At 57.0% G+C, this 25,247-nt stretch overlaps 1 protein-coding gene across 1 annotated transcript in view; it reads right to left on the minus strand.

Moving 5' to 3' along the window:
- Positions 1 to 19,694, minus strand: part of galnt16 (UDP-N-acetyl-alpha-D-galactosamine:polypeptide N-acetylgalactosaminyltransferase 16) — a 242,549-nt gene extending 222,855 nt beyond the window's left edge. Inside the window, exon 1 of the mRNA XM_086003759.1 lies at positions 19,451 to 19,694. Within this exon, the coding sequence (XP_085859885.1) occupies positions 19,451 to 19,633 (183 nt within the window). The 5' untranslated portion in view covers positions 19,634 to 19,694. The remainder of the gene's footprint in view (positions 1 to 19,450) is intronic.
- Between the last annotated feature and the right edge of the window lie 5,553 nt (positions 19,695 to 25,247).

Here is a 25,247-nt window from a genome sequence, read left to right on the forward strand (position 1 = left end):
AACTCCCTCTGTACTACTCCTCCGACAGTGCAGCGCTTCCTCAGTCCTGTCCCTCCGAAACTGCAGCGCTCTCAGTACTGCCCCTCAGACAGTGCAGCGCTCCCTTAGTACTGCCCCTCCGAAACTGCAGCACAACCCTCAGTACTGCCTGTCCAAAAGTGCAGCACTCCCTCAGTGCTCCACCTCCGACAGTGCAACGATCTCTCAGAACTGCCCCTCCGACAGTGCAGCGCTCCCTTAGTACTTCCTCTCCAACCGTGCAGCACATCCTCAGTACTGCCCCTCTGACAGTGCAGCGCTCCCTCAGTACTTTCCCTCCAACAGTGCAGAACTTCCTCAGAACTGCCCCACCGACAGTGCAGCACTCCCTCAGAACTGCCCTACCGACAGTGCAGCACTCCCGCAGAACTTCCCCTCCGACAGTGCAGCACTTCCTCACTACTGCCCTTCCAACAGTACAGCAATCCCTCAGTACTGCCCCTCCGACAGTGCAGCACTATCTCAGTACTGCCCCTCCGACAGTGCAGAGCTCCCTCTGTACTACCCCTCCGACAGTGCCGCGCTTCCTCAGTACTGTCCCTCCGAAACTGCAGCGCTCTCTCAGTACTGCCCCCAACAGTGGAGCAATCCCTCTGTACTGCCCCTCCGACAGTGCAGCACTCCCTGAGTATTGCCCCTCTGACAGTGCAGCACTCCCTGAAGACTACCCCTCTGAATGTTCAGCACGCTCTCAGAACTGCCCCTACGACAGTGCAGCACTGCCTCAGTACTGCCCTTCCGACAGTGCAGCAATCCCTCAGTACTGCCCCTCCGACAGTGCAGCACTCCCTCAGAACTGCCCCTTCGACAGTGCAGCTCTCTCTCAGTAATTCCCCTCCAACAGTGCAGCACTTCCTCAGTACTGCCCCTCCGACAGTGCAGCACTCCCTCAGAACTGCCCCTCCGACAGTGCAGCGCTCCCTCAGTACTGTCCTTCCGACACGGCAGCACTGCCTCAGAACTGCCCCTCCGACAGAGCAGCGCTTCCTCCGTACTGCCCCTCCGACGGTGCAGCACTTCCTCAGTACAGCCCTTCCAGCATTGCAGCAATCACTCAGTACTGCCCCACCGACAGTGCAGCACTCCTTCAGTACCGCCCCTCCGACAGTGCAGCACTTACTCAGTACTACCACTCCGGCAGTGCAACGCTCTTTCAGACCTGCCCCTCCTACAGTGCAGCGTTCCCTCAGAACTGCTCCTCCGACAGTGCAGCGCTCCCTCAGAACTATCCTTCCGACAGTGCAGCTCTCCCTCAGTACTGCCCCTCCGACAGTGCAGCTCTCTCTCAGTACTGCCCCTCCAACAATGCAGCACTCCCTCAGAACTGCCCCTCCGACAGTGCAGCACTCCCTCAGAACCGCCCCTCCGACAGTGCAGCGCTCCCTCAGTACTTCCCCTCCAACAGTGCAGCACTTCCTTAGTACTGCCCCTCCGACACTGCAGCGCTCCTTCAGTGCTGCCCCTCCGACAGTGCAGCTCTCTCTCAGTACTGCCCCTCCGACAGTGCAGCACACACTCAGAACTGCCCCTCTGAACATTCAGCACTCTCTGAAAACTACCCCTCCAACAGTGAAGCGCTCCCTCAGTATTGCCCCTCCAAAAGTGCAGCACTCCCTCAGTACTGCCCCTCGGACAGTGCAGCACTCCCTCAGTACTGCCCCTCTGAAAGTGCAGCACTCCCTCAGTGAAGCACTTCCTCAGTACTGCCCCTCGGACAGTGCAGTACTCCCTCAGTACAGCCCCTCGGACAGTGCAGCGCTCCCTCAGTACTGCCCCTCCGACAGTGCAGCACACCCTCAGTACTGCCCCTGACAGTGCAGCACTCCCTCAGTACTGCCCCTCCAACAGTACAATGCTCTCTCAGGACTGCCCCTCAGTGCTGCCCTTCTGACAGTGCAGCACTCCCTCAGAACTGCCTCTCCCACAGTGCAGTGCTCCCTCAGAACTGCCCCACCGACAGTGCAGCACTCACTCAGAACTCCCCTTCTGACAGTGCAGTGCTCACTCAGTACTGCCCCTCCGACAGTGCAGCTCTCTCTCAGTACTGCCCCTCCGACAGTGCAGCACACACTCAGAACTGCCCCTCCGACAGTGCAGCACTCCCTCAGAACTGCCCCTCCGACAGTGCAGCACTATCTCAGTACTGCCCCTCCGACAGTGCAGAACTCCCTCAGAATTGCCCCTCCGACAGTGGAGCACTCCCTCAGAACTGCCCCTCCGACAGAGCAGCGCTCCCTCAGTACAGCCCATCGGACAGTGCAGCACTTCCTCAGCAATGCCCCTCCAACAGTGCTGCACTCCCTCAGTACTGCCCCTCCGATGGTGCAGCAATCTCTCAGTACTGCCCCTCCGACAGTGCAGCACTCCCTCAGAACTGCCTCTTCGACAGTGCAGCGCTCTCTCAGTACTTCCCCTCCAACAGTGAAGCACTTCCTCAGTACTGCCCCTCCGACAGTGCAGCACTCCCTCAGTCCGACAGTGCAGCACTATCTCAGTACTGCCCCTCCGACAGTGCAGAACTCCCTCTGTACTACTCCTCCGACAGTGCAGCGCTTCCTCAGTCCTGTCCCTCCGAAACTGCAGCGCTCTCAGTACTGCCCCTCAGACAGTGCAGCGCTCCCTTAGTACTGCCCCTCCGAAACTGCAGCACAACCCTCAGTACTGCCTGTCCAAAAGTGCAGCACTCCCTCAGTGCTCCACCTCCGACAGTGCAACGATCTCTCAGAACTGCCCCTCCGACAGTGCAGCGCTCCCTCAGTACTTCCTCTCCAACCGTGCAGCACATCCTCAGTACTGCCCCTCTGACAGTGCAGCGCTCCCTCAGTACTTTCCCTCCAACAGTGCAGAACTTCCTCAGAACTGCCCCACCGACAGTGCAGCACTCCCTCAGAACTGCCCTACTGACAGTGCAGCACTCCCGCAGAACTTCCCCTCCGACAGTGCAGCACTTCCTCACTACTGCCCTTCCAACAGTACAGCAATCCCTCAGTACTGCCCCTCCGACAGTGCAGCACTATCTCAGTACTGCCCATCCGACAGTGCAGAGCTCCCTCTGTACTACCCCTCCGACAGTGCCGCGCTTCCTCAGTACTGTCCCTCCGAAACTGCAGCGCTCTCTCAGTACTGCCCCCAACAGTGGAGCAATCCCTCAGTACTGCCCCTCCGACAGTGCAGCACTCCCTGAGTATTGCCCCTCTGACAGTGCAGCACTCCCTCAGAACTGCCCCTTCGACAGTGCAGCTCTCTCTCAGTAATTCCCCTCCAACAGTGCAGCACTTCCTCAGTACTGCCCCTCCGACAGTGCAGCACTCCCTCAGAACTGCCCCTCCGACAGTGCAGCGCTCCCTCAGTACTGTCCTTCCGACACGGCAGCACTGCCTCAGAACTGCCCCTCCGACAGAGCAGCGCTTCCTCCGTACTGCCCCTCCGACGGTGCAGCACTTCCTCAGTACAGCCCTTCCAGCATTGCAGCAATCACTCAGTACTGCCCCACCGACAGTGCAGCACTCCTTCAGTACCGCCCCTCCGACAGTGCAGCACTTACTCAGTACTACCACTCCGGCAGTGCAACGCTCTTTCAGACCTGCCCCTCCTACAGTGCAGCGTTCCCTCAGAACTGCTCCTCCGACAGTGCAGCGCTCCCTCAGAACTATCCTTCCGACAGTGCAGCTCTCCCTCAGTACTGCCCCTCCGACAGTGCAGCTCTCTCTCAGTACTGCCCCTCCAACAATGCAGCACTCCCTCAGAACTGCCCCTCCGACAGTGCAGCACTCCCTCAGAACCGCCCCTCCGACAGTGCAGCGCTCCCTCAGTACTTCCCCTCCAACAGTGCAGCACTTCCTTAGTACTGCCCCTCCGACACTGCAGCGCTCCTTCAGTGCTGCCCCTCCGACAGTGCAGCTCTCTCTCAGTACTGCCCCTCCGACAGTGCAGCACACACTCAGAACTGCCCCTCCGACAGTGCAGCACTCCCTCAGAACTGCCCCTCCCACAGTGCAGCACTCCCTCAGTACTGCCCCTCCGACGGTGCAGCACTCCCTCAGATCTGCCCCTCCGACAGTGCAGCGCTCCCTCCGTACTGTCCTTCCGACACTGCAGCACTGCCTCAGAACTGCCCCTCCGACAGAGCAGATGCTCCCTCCGTACTGCCCCTCCGACGGTGCAGCACTCCCTCAGAACTGCCCCTCTGAAAGTGCAGCGCTCCCCCAGTGAAGCACTTCCTCAGTACTGCCCCTTGCACAGTGCAGCACTCCCTCAGTACTGCCCCTCCGACAGTGCAGCACTCCCTCAGTACTGCCCCTCTGACACTGCAGTGCTCCTTCAGTACTGCCCCTCCGACAGTGCAACGCTCTCTCAGAACTGTCCCTCAGTACTGCCCTTCTGACAGTGCAGCACTCCCTCAGAACTGCCCCTCCCACAGTGCAGCGCTCCCTCAGAACTGCCCCACCGACAGTGCAGCACTCACTTAGAACTGCCCTTCTGACAGGGCAGTGCTCCCTCAGTACTGCCCCTCCGACAGTGCAGCTCTCTCTCAGTACTGCCCCTCCGACAGTGCAGCACACACTCAGAACTGCCCCTCCGACAGTGCAGCACTCCCTCAGTGCTCCCCCTCCGACAGTGCTGCACTCCCTCAGAACTGCCCCTCCGACAGTGCAGCGTTCCCTCAGTACTACCCCTCCGACAGTGCAGCGCTCCCTTAGTACTGCCCCTCCGAAACTGCAGCACAACCCTCAGAACTGCCCCTCCCACAGTGCAGCACTCCCTCAGTACTGCCCCTCCGACACTGCAGCACTGCCTCAGAACTGCCCCTCCGACAGAGCAGCGCTCCCTCCGTACTGCCCCTCCGACAGTGCAGCGCTTCCTCAGTACTGTCCCTCCGAAACTGCAGCGCTCTCAGTACCGCCCCTCCGACATTGCAGCACTCCCTCAGTACTTCCACTCCAACCGTTCAACACTTCCTCAGAACTGCCCCTCCGACAGTGCAGCACTTCCTCACTACTGCCCTTCCAACAGTACAGCAATCCCTCAGTACTGCCCTTCTGACAGTGCAGCGATCCCTCAGAACTGCCCCTCCGACAGTGCAGCTCTCTCTCAGTACAGCCCCTCCGACAGTGCAGCACTCCCTCAGAACTGCCCCGACAGTGCAGCACTCCCTCAGAACTGCCCCGACAGTGCAGCACTCCCTCAGAACTGCCCCTCTGACAGTGCAGCACTATCTCAGTACTGCCCCTCCGACAGTGCAGAACTCCCTCTGTACTACCCCTCCGACAGTGCAGCGCTCCCTTAGTACTGCCCCTCTGAAGCTGCAGCACTCCCTCAGTACTGCCTGTCCAAAAGTGCAGTGCTCCCTCAGTACTCCACCTCCGACAGTGCAACGATCTCTCAGAACTGCCCCTCCAAAAGTGCAGCGCTCCCTCAGTACTTCCCACCCGACAGTGCAGCACTCCCTCAGTACTGCCCTGCTGACAGTGCAGTGCTCCCTCAGTACTGCCCCTCCAACACTGCTGCGCTCTCTCAGTACTGCCCCCCTGACAGTGCAGCACTCCCTCAGAACTGCCCCTCCGACAGGGCAGCGCTCCCTCAGTACTTCCTCTCCAACCGTGCAGCACTTCCTCAGTACTGCCCCTCCGACAGTGCCGCGCTTCATCAGTACTGTCCGCCCCCCGACAATACAGCACTCCCTCAGTCCTGGACCTCCGGCAGTGCAGCTCTATCTCAGTAGTGCCCCTCCGACAGTGCAGCGCTCTCTCAGTACTTCACATCCAACAGTGCAGCATTTCCTCAGTACTGGCCTTCCGACAGTGCAGCACTCCCTCAGTAGTTCCCCTCCAACAGTGAAGCACTTCCTCAGTACTGCCCATCCAACAGTGCAGCACTCCCTCAGTACAGCCCCTCTGACAGTGCAGCACTTGCTCAGAACCGCCCCTCCGACAGTGCAGCACTTCCTCAGAACTGCACTTCCGACAGTTCAGCACTCCCTCAGTACTGCCCCTCAGACAGTGTAGCACTCCCTCAGCACTTCCCCTCCGACAGTGGAGCAATCCCTCAGAACTGCCCCACCGACAGTGCAGCACTCCCTCAGAACTGTCCCTCCGACAGTGCAGCACTCCGTCAGTATCGCCCCTCTAACAGTGCAGCGCTTCCTCACTACTGCCCCTCCGGCGATGCAACGCTCCCGCAGAACTGCCCCTCCTACAGTGCAGCGCTCCCTCAGAACTGCCCCTCTGACAGTGCAGCGCTCCCTCAGTACTTCCTCTCCAACCGTGCAGCACTTCCTCAGTAGTGCCCCTCCGACAGTGCAGCACTCCCTCAGCACTTCCCCTCCGACAGTGGAGCAATCCCTCAGAACTGCCCCAACGACAGTGCAGCACTCCCTCAGAACTGCCCCTCTGACAGTGCAGCGCTCCCTCAGTACTTCCCCTCCAACAGTGCAGCACTCCCTCAGTACTGCCCCTCAGACAGTGCAGCACTCCCTCAGCACTTCCCCTCTGACAGTGGAGCAATCCCTCAGTACTGCCCCACCGACAGTGCAGCACTCCCTCAGAACTGCCCCTCTGACAGTGCAGCACTCCCTAGTACTGCCCCTCTGACAGTGCTGCGCTCCCTCAGTAGTTCCCCTCCAACAGTGAAGCACTTCCTCAGTACTGCCCCTCCGACAGTGCAGCACTCCCTCAGTACTGCCCCTCCGACAGTGCAGCACTCCCTCAGTACTGCCCCTCCGACAGGGCAGCACTTCCTCAGTACTGCCCCTGCAACAGTGCAGCACTCCCTGAGAGCTGCACCCCCAACAGTGCAGCACTGCCTCAGTACGTCCCCTCCAACAGTGGAGCACTCCCTCAGTACTGTCCCTCCAACAGTGCAGCACTTCCTCAGTACTATCCTTCCGACAGTGCAGCACTCCCTCAGAACTGCCCCTCCAACAGTGCAGCACTCCCTCAGAGATGCCCCTCCGACAGTGCAGCGCTCCCTCAGTACGTCCCCTCCAACAGTGCAGCACTCCCTCAGTACGTCCCCTGCAATACTACAGCAATCCCTCAGTACTGCCCCTCTGACAGTGCAGCACCCTCTCAGTACTCTCCCTCCGAAACTGCAGCGCTCCCTCAGTACTGCCTGTCCAAAAGTGCAGCACTCCCTCAGTACTCCACCACCGACAGTGCAACGATCTCTCAGTACTGCCCTTCTGACAGTGCAGTGCTCCCACAGTACTGCCCCTCCAACCGTGCAGCACTTCCTCAGTACTGCCCCTCCAAGAGTGCAGAACTCCCTCAGAAATGCCCCTCTGACAGTGCAGCACTCCCTCAGAATTGCCCCTCCAACAGTGCAGCGCTCCCTCAGTGCAGCACTTCCTCAGTACTGCACCTCCGACAGTGCTGCACTCCCTCAGAACCCACCTCCAACAGTGCAGCACTCCCTCAGTACAGCCCCTCGGACAGTGCAGCGCTCCCTCAGTAATGCCCCTCTGACAGTGCAGCACTCCCTCAGTACTGCCCCTCTGAATGTTCAGCACTCTCTCAGAACTGCCCCTCCGACAGTGAAGCACTCTCTCAGAACTGCCCCTCTGACAGTGCAGCACTCCCTCAGTACTACCCCTCCAACAGTGCAGCACTTCCTCAGTGCTGCCCCTCCAACACTGCAGCGCTCACTCAGAGCTGCCCCCGACAGTGCAGCGCTCCCTCAGTACTGCCTCTCCAAAAGTGCAGCGCTCCCTCAGAACAGCCCCTCGGACAGTGCAGCGCTCCCTCAGTAATGCCCCTCTGACAGTGCAGTAGTCCCTCAGTACTGCCCCTCTGACAGTGCAGCGCTCCTTCAGAACTGCCCCTCCGACAGTGCAGCACTCTCTCAGAACTGCCCCTCCGACAGTGCAGCACTCCCTCAGTACTTCCCCTCCAACAGTGCAGCGCTCCCTCAGAACTGCCCCTCTGACAGTGCAGCGCTCCTTCAGTGCTGCCCCTCTGAATGTTCAGTACTCTCTCAGAACTGCCCCTCCGACAGTGCAGCACTCCCTCAGTACCACCCCTCTGAATGTTCAGTACTCTCTCAGAACTGCCCCTCCGACAGTGCAGCACTCTCTCAATACTTCCCCTCCAACAGTGCAGCACTTCCCAGTACTATCCTTCCGACAGTGCAGCACTCCCTCAGTACGTCCCCTCCGACAATGCAGCACTCCCTCAGTACTGACCCTCTGACAGTGCAGCACTTCCTCAGTACTGCCCCTGCAATACTACACGAATCCCTCAGTACTGCCCCTCTGACAGTGCAGCACCCTCTCAGTACTGTCCCTCCGAAACTGCAGTGCTCAGTACTGCCCCTCTGACAGTGCAGCGCTCCCTTAGTACTGCCCCTCCGAAAGTGCAGCGCTCCCTCAGTACTGCCTGTCCAAAAGTGCAGCGCTCCCTCAGTACTCCACCTCCGACAGTGCAACGATCTCTCAGAACTGCCCCCCCGACAGTGCAGCGCTCCCTCAGTACTTCCCACCCTACAGTGCAGCACTCCCTCAGTGCTGCCCTTCTGATAGTGCAGTGCTCCCTCAGTACTGCCCCTCCAACACTGCTGCGCTCTCTCAGTACTGCCCCCGACAGTGCAGCACTCCCTCAGTACTTCCCCTCCAACCATGCAGCACTTCCTCAGTACTGCCCCTCCAACAGTGCAGAACTCCCTCAGAAATGCCCCTCTGACAGTGCAACACTCCCTCAGAATTGCCCCTCCAACAGTGCAGCGCTCCCTCAGTGCAGCACTTCCTCAGTACTGCCCCTCCGACAGTGCTGCACTCCCTCAGAACTTACCTCCAACAGTGCAGCACTCCCTCAGTACAGCCTCTCGGACAGTGCAGCGCTCCCTCAGTACTGCCCCTCTGACAGTGCAGCACTTCCTCAGTACTGCCCTTCCGACAGTGCAGCACTTCCTCAGTACTGCCCTTCCGACAGTGCAGCACTTCCTCAGTACTGCCCTTCCGACAGTGCAGCACTTCCTCAGTACTGCCCTTCCGACAGTGCAGCAATCCCTCAATACTGCATCTCCGACAGTGCAGCACTCCCTCAGTACTGCCCCTCTGAATGTTCAGCACTCTCTCAGAACTGCCCCTCCAACAGTGCAGCGCTCCCTCAGTACTTCCCCTCCAACAGTGCAGCACTTCCTCAGAACGACCCTTCTGACAGTGCAGCACACACTCAGAACTGCCTCTCCGACAGTGCAGCACTCCCTCAGAACTGCCCCCCGACAGTGCAGCACTCCCTCAGAACTGCCCTTCTGACAGTGCAGCACACACTCAGAACTGCCTCTCCGACAGTGCAGCACTCCCTCAGAACTGCCCCTCCCACAGTGCAGCACTCCCTCAGTACTACCCCTCCAACAGTGCAGCACTTCCTCAGAACTGCCCCGACAGTGCAGAACTCCCTCTGTACTACTCCTCCGACAGTGCAGCGCTTCCTCAGTACTGTCCCTCAGAAACTGCAGCGCTCTCAGTACTACTCCTCCGACAGTGCAGCGCTCCCTTAGTACTGCCCCTCCGAAACTGCAGCACTCCCTCAGTACTGCCTGTCCAAAAGTGCAGCACTCCCTCAGTACTCCACCTCCGACAGTGCAACGATATCTCAGAACTGTCCCTCCGACAGTGCAGCGCTCTCTCAGTACTTCCCGCCCGACAGTGCAGCACTCCCTCAGTACTTCCCGCCCGACAGTGCAGCACTCCCTCAGTACTGCCCCTCCGACAGTGCAGTGCTTCCGCCCCCCGAAAATACAGCACTCCCTCAGTCCTGTCTCTCCGGCAGTGTAGCTCTATCTCAGTACTGCCCCTCCGACAGTGCAGCACTCCCTCAGAACTGTCCCTCCAACAGTGCAGCACTCCCTCAGAACTGCCCCTTCGACAGTGCAGCGCTCCCTCAGTAATTCCCCTCCAACAGTGCAGCGCTCCCTCAGTACTTCCCCTCCAACAGTGCAGAACTTCCTCAGTACTGGCCTTCCGACAGGGCAGCACTCCCTCAGAACTGCCCCTCCGACAGTGCAGGGCTCCCTCAGTAGTTCCCCGCCAACAGTGAAGCACTTCCTCAGTACTGCCCATCCGACAGTGCAGCACTATCTCAGTACTGCCCCTCCGACAGTGCAGAACTCCCTCCGTACTACCCCTCTGACAGTGCAGTGCTTCCTCAGTACTGTCCCTCCGCAACTTCAGCACTCTCAGTACTGCCCCTCTGACAGTGCAGCGCTCCCTTTGTACTGCCCCTGCGCAACTGCAGTGCTCCCTCAGTACTGCCCCCGACAGGGCAGCACTCCCTCAGAACTGCCCCTCCGACAGTGCAGGGCTCCCTCAGTAGTTCCCCGCCAACAGTGAAGCACTTCCTCAGTACTGCCCATCCGACAGTGCAGCACTATCTCAGTACTGCCCCTCCGACAGTGCAGAACTCCCTCCGTACTACCCCTCTGACAGTGCAGTGCTTCCTCAGTACTGTCCCTCCGCAACTTCAGCACTCTCAGTACTGCCCCTCTGACAGTGCAGCGCTCCCTTTGTACTGCCCCTGCGCAACTGCAGTGCTCCCTCAGTACTGCCCCCGACAGTGCAGCACTCCCTCAGAACTGCCCCTCCGACAGTGCAGCGCTCCCTCAGTAGTTCCTCTCCAACCGTGCAGCACTTCCTCAGTACTGCCCCTCCGACAGTGCAGCACTCCCTCAGTACTGCCCCTCTGACAGTGCAGCACTCCCTCAGTACTGCCCCTCCGACAGTGCAGCGCTCCCTCAGTACTGCCCCTCCGACAGTGCAGCACTCCCTCAGTACTGCCCCTCCGACAGTGCAGCACCCCCTCAGTACTGCCCTGCGACAGTGCAGCACTTCCTCAGTACTGCCCCTCCAACAGTGCAGCACTCCCTCAGAGCTGCCCCCCCGACAGTGCAGCGCTCCCTCAGTACGTCCCCTCCAACAGTGGAGCACTCCCTCAGTACTATCCTTCCGACAGTGCAGCGCTCCCTCAGTACGTCCCCTCCAACAGTGCAGCACTCCCTCAGTACGTCCCCTGCAATACTACAGCAATCCCTCAGTACTGCCCCTCTGACAGTGCAGCACCCTCTCAGTGCAGCACTTCCTCAGTACTGCACCTCTGACAGTGCTGCACTCCCTCAGAACCTACCTCCAACAGTGCAGCACTCCCTCAGTACAGCCCCTCGGACAGTGCAGCGCTCCCTCAGTAATGCCCCTCTGACAGTGCAGCACTCCCTCAGTACTGCCCCTCTGAATGTTCAGCACTCTCTCAGAACTGCCCCTCCGACAGTGAAGCACTCTCTCAGAACTGCCCCTCCGACAGTGCAGCACTCCCTCAGTACTACCCCTCCAACAGTGCAGCACTTCCTCAGTACTGCCCCTCCAACACTGCCGCGCTCACTCAGAGCTGCCCCCGACAGTGCAGCGCTCCCTCAGTACTGCCTCTCCAAAAGTGCAGCGCTCCCTCAGAACTGCCGCTCTGAACATTTAGCACTCTCTCAGAACTGCCCCTCCGATATTGCAGCACTCCCTCAGTACTGCCCCTCTGAATGTTCAGCACTCTCTCAGAACTGCCCCTCCAACAGTGCAGCGCTCCCTCAGTACTTCCCCTCCAACAGTGCAGCGCTCCCTCAGAGCTGCCCCCGACAGTGCAGCGCTCCCTCAGAACTGCCCCCCCCACAGTGCAGCACTCCCTCAGAACTGCCGCACCGACAGTGCAGCACTCCCTCAGAACTGCCCCTCCCACAGTGCAGCACTCCCTCAGAACTGCCGCACCGACAGTGCAGCACTCCCTCAGAACTGCCCCTCCCACAGTGCAGCACTCCCTCAGAACTGCCCCTCCGACAGAGCAGCACTCCCTCAAAACTGCCCCTCCGACAGTGCAGCGCTCCCTCAGTACTACCCCTCCAACAGTGCAGCACTTCCTCAGAACTGCCCCTTCGACAGTGCAGCACTTCCTCAGTACTGTCCCTCTGACAGTGCAGCGCTCCTTCAGTGCTGCCCCTCCGACAGTCCAGCACTCCCTCAATACTGCCCCTCTGACAGTGCAGCGCTCCCTCAATACTGCCCCTCTGACAGTGCAGCACGCCCTCAGTACTGCCTCTCCAAAAGTGCAGCGCTCCCTCAGTAGTCCACCTCCGACAGTGCAGTGCTTCCTCGGCACTTCCGCCCCCGACAGTACAGCACTCCCTCACTCCTGTCCCTCCGGCAGTGCAGCTCTATCTTAGTACTGCCCCTCCGACAGTGCAGCACTCCCTCAGTACTGCCCCTCCGACAGTGCAGCACTATCTCTGTACTGCCCCGACAGTGCAGAACTCCCTCTGTACTACTCCTCCGACAGTGCAGCGCTTCCTCAGTACTGTCCCTCAGAAACTGCAGCGCTCTCAGTACTGCCCCTCTGACAGTGCAGCGCTCCCTTAGTACTGCCGCTCCGAAACTGCAGCACTCCCTCAGTACTGCCTGTCCAAAAGTGCAGCGCTCCCTCAGTACTGTCCCCGACAGTGCAGCACCCCCTCAGAACTGCCCCTCCGACAGTGCAGCGCTCCCTCAGTACTTCCTCTCCAACCGTGCAGCGCTCCCTCAGTACTGTCCCCGACAGTGGAGCAATCCCTCAGAACTGCCCCACCGACAGTGCAGCATTCCCTCAGAACTGCCCCTCTGACAGTGCAGCACTCCCTAGTACTTCCCCTCTGACAGTGCAGCCCTCTCTCAGAACTGCCCCTCCGACAGTGCAGCACTCCCTCAGTACTTCCCCTCCAACACTGCAGCGCTCACTCAGAGCTGCCCCCGACAGTGCAGCGCTCCCTCAGTACTGCCTCTCCAAAACTGCAGCGCTCCCTCAGAACTGCCCCTCCCACAGTGCAGCGCTCCCTCAGAACTGCCCCTCCCACAGTGGAGCATGCCCTCAGAACTGCCCCTCCGACAGTGCAGCACTCCCTCAGAACTGCCCCTCTGACAGTGCTGCACTCTCTTAGTACTGCCCCTCTGACAGTGCAGCGCTCCCTCCGTACTGCCCCTCTGACAGTGCAGCTCTCCTTCAGTGCTGCCCCTCTGACAGTGGAGCACTTCCTCAGTACTGCCCCTCCGGCAGTGCAATGCTCCTGTCAGAACTGCCCCTCCGACAGTGCAGCGTTCCCTCAGTACTGCCCCTCCAACAATGCAACGCTCTCTCAGAACTGCCTCTCCAACAGTGCAGCACTTCTTCAGTACTGCCTTTCCGACAGTGCAGCACTTCCTCAGTACTGCCCGTGCAACACTACAGCACTCCCTCAGTCCTGTCCCTCCGGCAGTGCAGCTCTATCTCAGTACTGCCCCCCGACAGTGCAGCACTCCCTCAGAACTGCCCCTCCCACAGTGCAGCACTCCCTCAGAACTGCCCCTCCGACAGTGCAGCGCTCCCTCAGTACTGTCCCTCTGAACGTTCAGCACTCTCTCAGCACTGCCCCTTCGACAGTGCTGCGCTCCCTCAGTGCTGCCCCTCCGACAGTGGAGCACTTCCTCAGTACTGCCCCTCCGGCAGTGCAACGCTCCTTCAGAACTGCCCCTCCGACAGTGCAGTGCTCCCTCAGTACTGCCCCTCCAACAATGCAATGCTCTCTCAGAACTGCCCTTCCAACAGTGCAGCACTTCCTCAGTACTGCCTGTGCAACACTACAGCAATCCCTCAGTACTGCCCCTCTGACAGTGCAGCACTCCCTCAGTCCTGTCCCTCCGGCAGTGCAGCTCTATCTCAGTACTGCCCCTCCGACAGTGCAGCACTCTCTCAGTACTGCCCCTCCGACAGTGCAGCGCTCCCTCAGTACTTCCCCTCCAACAGTGCAGCACTTCCTCAGTACTGCCCCTCCCACAGTGCAGCACTCCCTCAGAACTGCCCCTCCCACAGTGCAGCGCTCCCTCAGAACTGCCCCACCGACAGTGCAACACTCCCTCAGAACTGCCTTTCTGACAGTGCAGCACTCCCTCAGAACTGTCCCTCCCACAGTGCAGCGCTCCCTCAGAACTGCCCCACCGACAGTGCAACACTCCCTCAGAACTGCCCCTCTGACAGTGCAGCTCTCCTTCAGTGCTGCATCTCCGACAGCGCAGCAAGCTCTCAGTACTGCCCCTCCGACAGTGCAGCACTCCCTCAGCACTGCCCCTCTGACAGTGCAGCTCTCCTTCAGTGCTGCCCCTCAGACAGTGCAGCACTTCCTCAGTACTGCCCCTCCGGCAGTGCAACGCTCCTTCAGTACTGCCCTTCCGACAGTGCAGCAATCCCTCAAAACAGCCCCTCCAACAGTGCAGCACTTCCTCAGTACTGCCCTGCCGACAGTGCAGCACTCCCTCAGAACTGCCCCTCCCACAGTGCAGCGCTCCCTCAGAACTGCCTCACCGACAGTGCAGCACTCCCTCAGAACTTCCCTTCTGACAGTGCAGCACTCCCTTAGTGCAGCCCCTCTGACAGTACAGCACTCCCTCAGTACTGCCCCTCTGGCAGTGCAGCGCTCCCTCAGTGCAGCCCCTCTGACAGTGCGGCACTTCCTCAGTACTGCACTGGGAGCTTCAGCCTGGGTTTTGTGCTCAAGTCTCTGGAGTGGGGCTTGAACCCATGATCTTCTGACTCAGAGGCCAGAGTACTAACCCCCTTGTTCCTCTAGCCCAGGAGCGCTGCTATTGGACTCAGCATCCCATGGGCTAAAGAAATGGGGGGTGGGGTGGGGTGGGTTAAAATAAAATCAGCTGATGTTTCAACTCCTGCTTGCTGTCCTCTGCATCCTGCTGGATATTGTGAATGTATGGATATAAAGGGAGAATAGTATATGTTCAGTAATCTGTCAACACTATCTGGGCCACTAGACAGGGGTGGGTGCAGTCGTGCAGTGGTTACAGGACTAGACGACTAACCCAGAGGGTCAGGAGTTCAAATCATTCCACGGCAAACCTTGAACCTGAATTATGGCATGGCACCAGAGGATGACTGAAAGCTGTCGGAGTGTCCTACAAACCCAACTCATTCACTAACGGAACCTGCCACCCTTCCTGCGACTTCAGTCCTATACTTCGTGTCCAGAGGCCCACTGGGAATGGGCAATAGTGTCGGCTACATCCCAGGAAGAAAACAAAATTTGGACCAGTGGGGCAGCTGGCACCTGATGAACTGCAAGAGGCGGCACATGTAGAAGAGGAGAGGAGGGTAAAAAAGGGGAGGAAATCTATGGCACTGATCTCCAGTTCAGTCCCGATCGCTCAGAACGCTATTGCCTAAACATCTGTTTGGAAAGTGCTCGGACCACTGGTACAGTCTTGTACTTGGTTAGTGATGTGCCAAATAACTGCCGGAATCCATGAGGTTAAAGCTTAAAACTAAAGGCTTTTATTAAGTAAGAACATGGCATCAAGTTAACACAGGGCAACCATCATTCATCACCGACCCAGCCCTTGGTAGAACATTCCAGAAGAGGGGCGGGACTAGGGAGGAGCATTAGTGGTTACACCGGTAGAACATTCCAGACATTAACAAGTACAACAACAACAGCAACAACAATACAAATGCCAGAACACAGAGTTATTTCATCACAGTTAGGAATACAGGATTTCAACAATTCTGTTGTTCATCCAACTCTGGCCCATTTTGCATCCCCCACTCCCTTCGCCCCACCATTGGCGGCCGTGCCTTCAGCTGTCTAGCCTTGAGCTCTGGAATTCCCTCCCTAAACTTCACCGCCTCGCCTCCTCCTTTGACCAAGCTTTTGGTCACATATCCTAATGTCTCCTTTGGCTCAATGTGAATTTCTGTCTGATCACACTCTTGTGAAGCGTCTTGGGACATTTAACTATGTTAAAGGCGCTATATAAATGCAAGTCTGTTACTGTAAGATAGAAAATGCACTCATTAATTGAAGGAAAGCATCCAGAAAGATAGTTGTGTACTTATAACAATCAGGGGCAAGAATTGCTGTGCTTTCTACATATATATATATATATATATATATATATAGATTATTAACATGGCTCTTTTTGATACATTTAGAATCGTGCAACACATAGTGAGAACACAGTGGACCAGATCCTGCTGTAGCAGGCACAATGTGATAATTGTTAATTACTGCCAGTCAACCTCTCTGGCACTGAAAATTAACTATTACAAGCATGGAGTCTCATTCTTTCAGGTTTTAATTGTTGTTGGAGGTTTTAATGTCAAATTTAAATCACATTTTTCCCCCTCTCTTACTCCAATCTTCCTTTTTCTCTTTATTTCTCTTTCTGTGATTTGACATTGAATTCACCCACTCGAATTCACCCTCTTTCTCGGTCCTTGAGTTGTTAATTCCACAAATCTCGGGGCCTCTGTCGTTAGTTAAACTTGCCCCTGCAACCTTCAACTCAAAAATGTTTTGCCCACAAAGTTGCAGAAAGTGCAAACTGATAGCGTTGCAGCCAGGGGAAACGGGGCATCGGGGACCCGAGTGAACGACTGTGTATCTCCTTAACCAATCAGATTGAAGGATTGTGCAATTAACAGCGCAAGGACCAAGAAGGAGGGTGAATTCGTGTGGGTGAATTCAGTGTCAAATCAGGTGCAGAAAGAGAAATAAAAGAGGAAAAGAAAGATTGGATTAAGAGAGAGAGAGAGCAAAAGGAAATTTGACATTAAGATCTCCAACAACAATTAAAACCTGAAAGAATGAGACTCCGTGCTTGTAATAGTTAATTTTCAGTGCCAGAGAGGTTGACTGGCCGTATTGAACAATTATCATGTTGTTAAAAGGGTACTTAGACTACTAATTACTAGCCCTAAATATCTGTGGCGAGTTTAGTTTGTATCTGCCATGCAAATACAGCAACTTCACGCCATTCAATGCACCTCAATGGTGAGCCAGACAGCGAGAGGCCATTTTCGCGAAGTTAATGGCTGAGCAGCACAACTCGGACAGCAACGTTTAGATATCCGCGTTTAACCGCACATCTGCCCCACGCCTGAAGTTGCTGTACCATTTACCCAGAAATAACGGTGAACGACATTAGCCTCACTGTTATTTTAACAGCAAATTCCAGCCCAAAATGATTAAAGGGGCAATGTTTCCAACATTTCTTTACAGGGAGAGTGAAAAGCCACAGGTCCCTTTAATCTCAATAATGGACCAGCAACAAGACAAGAGGTTTCACACAAAAAAATATAATCGTTTTAAAACAAATGGCGAAAGGTTTGCCAAACATTTTTTTCACACTCTCTCGATGAAGAGAGTTTAACTTGACCATAGTTGTATGACAAATCCTTTTGTCCGAATCCAGCTTGATAAGCGATTAAATAAATTTGCATCTAGTTATTTACAAAATAACCCTGAGTACAAGACGTTTGAGGCAATGGTTCTCATCTGTCGTTGTGAGCTGCAGGGATCAGGTTTCATGGTGTCTTGGCGCCTTCATTAATGTAAGTGGTTTTCCGCTCCCTCCATCATTACTGCCCAGGTTTGTTATCTCACTGTCAATGAAATGCTGCAGCAACATACTCTCAGGATGACTGAATTCTGACCCTAATCTTACACAAAATTACTCACACTAAGGTCAGGTCATGCTTTAAATATTCCACTCCCCCAGACACATATTGGACTCCTTGTATTTCTCAGCTTTTGTTTAAACCCAATATTCTACTGCTAATATATAAGCAAATGCACACACACTTGAGAGCCTTACAGTTCTCTGAGATCTCTGCGTTCCTCCATCTCTGGTCTCTTGCACATCCCCCACTCCACTCACACCACCATTGGTGGCCATGCCTTCAGCCATCGAGGCCCTAAGCTGAGGAATTCCCTTCCTAACCCTCTCAGCTTCTCTACCGCTCTCTCCTCCTTGAAGATGCTCCTTAAAACCCCACCTATCCTAATATCTCCTTTGACTCGGTGTCAATTTTCTGTTTGATAATCGCTCCCGTGAACCGCCTTGGGACGTTTTACTATGTTAAAGGCACTATATAAATGCAAGTTGTTGTAGGAACAGGGAGACATGAGTTGTAAGCCAAACCCCTACTGGCCAATGACAATACACACCGAACTCATTAAATGAATCTTTCTACCCTTATTCGATTAAAATTAAACTTTTCTTCTCGCAAGGCAAATTGAGTAAAAATAAATACAGGGGGCAGCTAAATAAAGGGTGCTAGCAATGCATCATTCCCATGCACCGTTTTCACAGTGATAGTTTGGGAACTGGCCAGTCGCTCGCTCCTTGCTCTGTGCAGGTTAGCACTGGCTCAGCAGGTTTGATCCCCAGATCACATCCAGCCTCCAAACCACCACAGAATACAAGAGATTTTCTGAGTACTGTGTAAAAAGTGTGCTTGTGAACTGGATTCAGCACAAAAGCTATGATTAAATATATTATCATTTTTAAATGCAATATGTGCACATTTACCTGATACTATATTAAAAAGGACATTTTAATAACATTTAATTTATTTAAAAAATAGTGGAATATGTGGACATAGCAATCACACGTGGCAACTATTTACATTACTGAAAGAATCCTTCGGATCGAACGAGTGTGTGTATATATTTTATTTCCCCTCCTGTTGCTAATCAGCACTCTCTCAGTCACCACCAGCTCTGAACTCATCCTGTGCACTGCAGCCATCTCCAGGCTGCACAAAGATTCCCATCTCATCCCATCACCCTCTCACCCTTGTGTGGGACAGGCTCCACTTCTTCACAGATCATTTAAATTAAATCTTATGATTCATGATAGAGAGAGAGAGAGAGAGAGATACAGATAGAGAGATACAGATAGAGAGAGAGAGATAGAGAGAGAGATAGAGACACAGAGAGAGATATGGGTAGAGATAGAGATACAGATAGAGAGATAGAGATAGAGATACAGAGAGAGATATGGGTAGAGATAGAGATACAGATAGAGATAAAGAAAGAGATCGAGAGAGAGATAAAGAGAGAGAGATAAAGAGAGAGATAGAGATAAAGAGAGATACAGAGAGAGAGAGATACAGAGAGAGAGATACGGGTAGAGATAGATACAGATAGATAGAGATAGCGATAGAGAGATACAGAGAGAGAGAGATACAGATAGAGAGATAGAGATACAGATAGAGAGATAGAGATAGAGAGAGATACAGATGGAGATAGAGATAGCGATAGAGAGATACAGAGAGAGAGAGATACAGATAGAGAGATAGAGATACAGATAGAGAGAGATAGAGATAGCGATAGAGAGATACAGAGACAGAGAGATACAGATAGAGAGATAGCGATAGAGAGATATAGAGAGAGAGGGAGATACAGATAGATAGAGATAGCGATAGAGAGATACAGAGAGAGATAAAGAGAGATACGGAGACAGAGAGAGAGATAAAGAGAGAGAGGGATGGATAGAGATGGATAGAGAGGGTCAGACAGACATCGCCTCTCTCCTCACTGACAGACTGGATCTTGCTCTATGGAGAGCTGCTGCACTCACCTCCTGCAGACTGCCCCTGCCCTCTCGGAGGGGCTGTGGCTGGGGCTGGGGCCTGGCGGCTCGGTGTCCCCTGGTGTTACTGTGTTGGGGATGTGGTCTGTTGTCCTGCCACAAATAGTAGAACATGCCCAGGATCCAGGCGACAGTGAGCAGCGCGGCGGCGTTCACCCGCACCCTCCGCATCCTCCTGCTGCTGCTGCACAGGGGGGTGTGCCTGTGTTTGCAGGATCTCTCCCTGCCCACCCCTGCCTCCTGCTCCCACAGATTCCCCCCACTCCCCCTCAATCCAACAGGCAGCCCTGCCGCAGACACAGCCCAGCCAACCGCTGGGTCCTAAAGCACGCCATCTCACCAGCCCCTGCTCAATCGATCTTTCCCGTTGCCCAGTTAATGCACAACCTGCCCGGAGCAACTCAGAAGACAGCAGTCCAGTTCCTAGGAATACTCTGTCAGCATTCCCAATCCTTCACTCTGCCCCTCCACTCCATTCCCCCACCCTCCCCTCTGTCCTACTACCCCCCTCCCCTCTGTCCCTGTTCTATTCCCCCACCCACCCCTCTGTCCCTGTTCTATTCCCCCACCCACCCCTCTGTCTCTGCCCTATTCCCCCACCCACCCCTCTGTCTCTGTCCCCCACCCCTCTGTCTCTGTCCCCCACCCCTCTGTCTCTGTCCCCCACCCCTCTGTCTCTGTCCCCCCACCCCTCTGTCTCTGTCCCCCCACCCCTCTGTCTCTGTCCCCCACCCCTCTGTCTCTGCCCCCCCACCCCTCTGTCTCTGCCCCCCCACCCCTCTGTCTCTGCCCCCCCACCCCTCTGTCTCTGTCCCCCCCACCCCTCTGTCTCTGTCCCCCCCACCCCTCTGTCTCTGTCCCCCACCCCTCTGTCTCTGTCCCCACCCCTCTGTCTCTGTCCCCACCCCTCTGTCTCTGTCCCCACCCCTCTGTCTCTGTCCCCCCACCCCTCTGTCTCTGTCCCCCCACCCCTCTGTCTCTGTCCCCCCACCCCTCTGTCTCTGTCCCCCCACCCCTCTGTCTCTGTCCCCCCACCCCTCTGTCTCTGTCACCCCCACCCCTCTGTCTCTGTCCCCCCCACCCCCGTCTCTGTCCCCCACCCCTCTGTCTCTGTCCCCCCGCCCCCCTGTCTCTGTCCCCCCACCCCCCTGTCTCTGTCCCTCCACTCCCTGTCTCTGTCCCCCACCCCTCTGTCTCTGTCCCCCACCCCTCTGTCTCTGTCCCCCACCCCTCTGTCTCTGTCCCCCCACCCCTCTGTCTCTGTCCCCCACCCCTCTGTCTCTGTCCCCCACCCCTCTGTCTCTGTCCCCCCACCCCTCTGTCTCTGTCCCCCCACCCCTCTGTCTCTGTCCCCCCACCCCTCTGTCTCTGTCCTTCCACCCCTCTGTCTCTGTCCCCCCACCCCTCTGTCTCTGTCCCCCCCACCCCTCTGTCTCTGTCCCCCCCACCCCTCTGTCTCTGTCCCCCCCACCCCTCTGTCTCTGTCCCCCCACCCCTATGTCTCTGTCCCCCCCCCACCCCTCTGTCTCTGGCCCACCCACCCCTCTGTCTCTGTCCCACCCAACCCTCTGTCTCTGTCCCCCCCACCCCTCTGTCTCTGTCCCCCCACCCCTATGTCTCTGTCCCCCCCCTCACCCCTCTGTCCCTGGCCCACCCACCCCTCTGTCTCTGTCCCACCCACCCCTCTGTCTCTGTCCCCCCCCACCCCTCTGTCTCTGTCCCCCCACCCCTCTGTCTCTGTCCCCCCACCCCTCTGTCTCTGTCCCCCCACCCCTCTGTCTCTGTCCACCCACCCCTCTGTCTCTGTCCCCCACCCCTCTGTCTCAGTCCCCCCACCCCCTGTCTCTGTCCCCCCACCCCTCTGTCTCTGTCCCCCACCCCTCTGTCTCTGTCCCCCACCCCTCTGTCTCTGTCCCCCCACCCCTCTGTCTCTGTCCCCCCACCCCTCTGTCTCTGTCCCCCCACCCCTCTGTCTGTGTCCCCCACCCCTCTGTCTTTGTCCCCCCCACCCCTCTGTCTCTGTCCCCCCACCCCCCTGTCTCTGTCCCCCCACCCCCTGTCTCTGTCCCCCCACCCCCCTGTCTCTGTCCCCCCACCCCCCTGTCTCTGTCCCCCCACCCCCTGTCTCTGTCCCCCACCCCTCTGTCTCTGTCCCCCCACCCCTCTGTCTCTGTCCCCCCACCCCTCTGTCTCTGTCCCCCCACCCCTCTGTCTCTGTCCCCCACCCCTCTGTCTTTGTCCCCCCCACCCCTCTGTCTCTGTCCCCCCACCCCCCTGTCTCTGTCCCCCCACCCCCCTGTCTCTGTCCCCCACCCCTCTGTCTCTGTCCCCCCACCCCTCTGTCTCTGTCCCCCCACCCCTCTGTCTCTGTCCCCCCACCCCTCTGTCTCTGTCCCGCCACCCCTCTGTCTCTGTCCCCCACCCCTCTGTCTCTGTCCCCCACCCCTCTGTCTCTGTCCCCCCACCCCTCTGTCTCTGTCCCCCCCACCCCTCTGTCTCTGTCCCCCCCACCCCTCTGTCTCTGTCCCCCCACCCCTCTGTCTCTGGCCCACCCACCCCTCTGTCTCTGTCCCCCCACCCCTCTGTCTCTGTCCCCCCACCCCTCTGTCTTTGTCCCCCCACCCCTCTGTCTCTGTCCCCCCACCCCCCTGTCTCTGTCCCCCCACCCCCTGTCTCTGTCCCCCACCCCTCTGTTTCTGTCCCCCCACCCCTCTGTCTCTGTCCCCCCACCCCTCTGTCTCTGTCCCCCCACCCCTCTGTCTCTGTCCCCCACCCCTCTGTCTCTGTCCCCCCACCCCTCTGTCTCTGTCCCCCCCACCCTCTGTCTCTGTCCCCCCCACCCCTCTGTCTCTGTCCCCCCACCCCTCTGTCTCTGGCCCACCCACCCCTCTGTCTCTGTCCCCCCACCCCTCTGTCTCTGGCCCACCCACCCCTCTGTCTCTGTCCCCCCACCCCTCTGTCTCTGTCCTCCCACCCCTCTGTCTCTGTCCCCCCACCCCTCTGTCTCTGTCCCCCCCACCCCTCTGTCTCTGTCCCCCCCACCCCTCTGTCTCTGTCCCCCCCACCCCTCTGTCTCTGTCCCCCCACCCCTATGTCTCTGTCCCCCCCCCACCCCTCTGTCTCTGGCCCACCCACCCCTCTGTCTCTGTCCCACCCACCCCTCTGTCTCTGTCCCCCCACCCCTCTGTCTCTGTCCCCCCACCCCTCTGTCTCTGTCCCCCCACCCCTATGTCTCTGTCCCCCCCCCCACCCCTCTGTCTCTGGCCCACCCACCCCTCTGTCTCTGTCCCACCCACCCCTCTGTCTCTGTCCCCCCACCCCTCTGTCTCTGTCCCCCACCCCTCTGTCTCTGTCCCCCCCACCCCTCTGTCTCTGTCCCCCCCCACCCCTCTGTCTCTGGCCCCCCACCCCTCTGTCTCTGTCCCCCACCCCTCTGTCTCTGTCCTATTCCCCCACCCACCCCTCTGTCTCTGTCCCCCCCACCCCTCTGTCTCTGCCCCCCCACCCCTCTGTCTCTGCCCCCCCCCACTCCTCTCTCTCTGTCCCCCCACCCCTCTGTCTCTGTCCACCCACCCCTCTGTCTCTGTCCCCCACCCCTCTGTCTCTGTCCCCCCACCCCTCTGTCTCTGTCCCCCCACCCCTCTGTCTCTGTCCCCCCACCCCTCTGTCTCTGTCCCCCCACCCCTCTGTCTCTGTCCCCCCACCCCTCTGTCTCTGTCCCCCACCCCTCTGTCTCTGTCCCCCCACCCCTCTGTCTCTGTCCCCCCACCCCTCTGTCTCTGTCCCCCACCACTCTGTCTCTATCCTATTCCCCCACCCACCCCTCTGTCTCTGTCCCCCCACCCCTCTGTCTCTGTCCCCCCACCCCTCTGTCTCTGTCCCCCCACCCCTCTGTCTCTGTCCCCCCACCCCTCTGTCTCTGTCCCCCCACCCCTCTGTCTCTGTCCCCCCACCCCTCTGTCTCTGTCCCCCACCCCTCTGTCTCTGTTCCCCCACCCCTCTGTCTCTGTCCCCCCACCCCTCTGTCTCTGTCCCCCCACCCCTCTGTCTCTGTCCCCCCACCCCTCTGTCTCTGTCCCCCACCCCTCTGTCTCTGTCCTATTCCCCCACCCACCCCTCTGTCTCAGTCCCCCCACCCCTCTGTCTCTGTCCCCCCACCCCTCTGTCTCTGTCCCCCCACCCCTCTGTCTCTGTCCCCCCACCCCTCTGTCTCTGTCCACCCCACCCCTCTGTCTCTGTCCACCCACCCCTCTGTCTCTGTCCCCCCCACCCCTCTGTCTCTGTCCCCCCCACCCCTCTGTCTCTGCCCCCCCCACCCCTCTGTCTCTGTCCCCCCCCACCCCTCTGTCTCTGTCCCCCCCACCCCTCTGTCTCTGTCCTATTCCCCCACCCACCCCTCTGTCTCTGTCCCCCCCACCCCTCTGTCTGTCCTATTCCCCCACCCACCCCTCTGTCTCTGTCCCCCCACCCCTCTGTCCCTGTTCTAATTCACAGCCGAGGCTGGCTAATGAGCAGGTAACTTAGCTCAGACCCAGAACTGACAGGGGGCCCTCTAGTCTGTCTGGCTCAATTACATGTTCCCCTCATTAACTGGGCCACGAGAGAAGACTGATTGGACTTTAAAACACTGTTCAGTAGGTAGCAGTTGTACATTTAGGCTGTAGTTAGACTGCCGTTACTGATTTGGGACCGGATTCAGCTGAGAATTATGGGAGCCTTTGTGCTCTTCTCAAATTAAAAAGATTGCACACAAAGTATTAAAAGTTCCCAGGTGTCCAATAATTGGGCCTGGCACATGTAAAATGGGTCTTTATACCTGACTAGATTTCTACTGACGATGTGAGGCAGCCTCTTGTGGGGACTCTTATATTAACGCACTTTAGATGAGGTTTGGTTCCCTGAGCCATACTGCCATTTCTCTCATCCGACTCCACTTGGTGTTTCACAAATGTGCACATAATATACTTGGCTCTCATTACTCCGTTTTATTTACAGCTGGTGTTTAGGAAATAAATTCAAGCAGCAGATCTCTGCGGTGATGCTGAATGAATTCCCTTGAGTTTAGAATATTGAGGGGTGCTCTAACCGAGGTGTTTAAAACATTAAACAGATTTGAGAGTGTGGCTACAGAGAAACTATTTCCCGTGGTGGGTGAGTCCAGAACAAGGGGGCATAATCTTAAAATTAGAACCAGGCAGTTCAGGGGCGAAATCAAGAAGCACTTTTTACACTAAGGGTAGTGGAAATCTGGAAATCTCTTCCACAAAAGGCTGTGGATGCTGGGAGGTCAATGGGAGCTTTCCAGATTGAGAGCGATAGATTTTTGTTGGGTAAGTGTATCCAGGGATATGGAGCAAAGGCAAGTAAATGGAGTTGAGGTACAGATTAGCCATGATCTAATTGGATGGAGGAACAGGCTCAAGGGGCTGAGTGGTCTCCTCCTGTTTCTATTAAAGGACATGATCATACTTCATTAAATGCTGCACAAAAAAATATCACTACAGAGATAACAACTTGCATTTATGTAGCACCATTAACGTAGTAAAATGTCCCAAGGCGCTTCACGGAAGCGTAATCAGACCAAATCTGCCTGCCGAGCAAAAGAAGGAGGTTTCTTTTTATTAATTCATGGGATCTGGGCATCGCTGGCAACGATGCAATTTATTGCCCATCCCTAATTGCCCCAGAGAAGGTGGTGGTGAGCCACCTTCTTGAACCGCTGCAGTCCGTGTGGTAAAGGTACTCCCACAATGCTGTTAGTGAGGGAGTTCCAGGATTTTGACCC

Source organism: Somniosus microcephalus, chromosome 12, assembly GCF_052327205.1.
Source record: "Somniosus microcephalus isolate GS21.2 chromosome 12, FLI_Smic_1.0, whole genome shotgun sequence".
NCBI classification, from domain to species: Eukaryota; Metazoa; Chordata; class Chondrichthyes; order Squaliformes; family Somniosidae; genus Somniosus; species Somniosus microcephalus.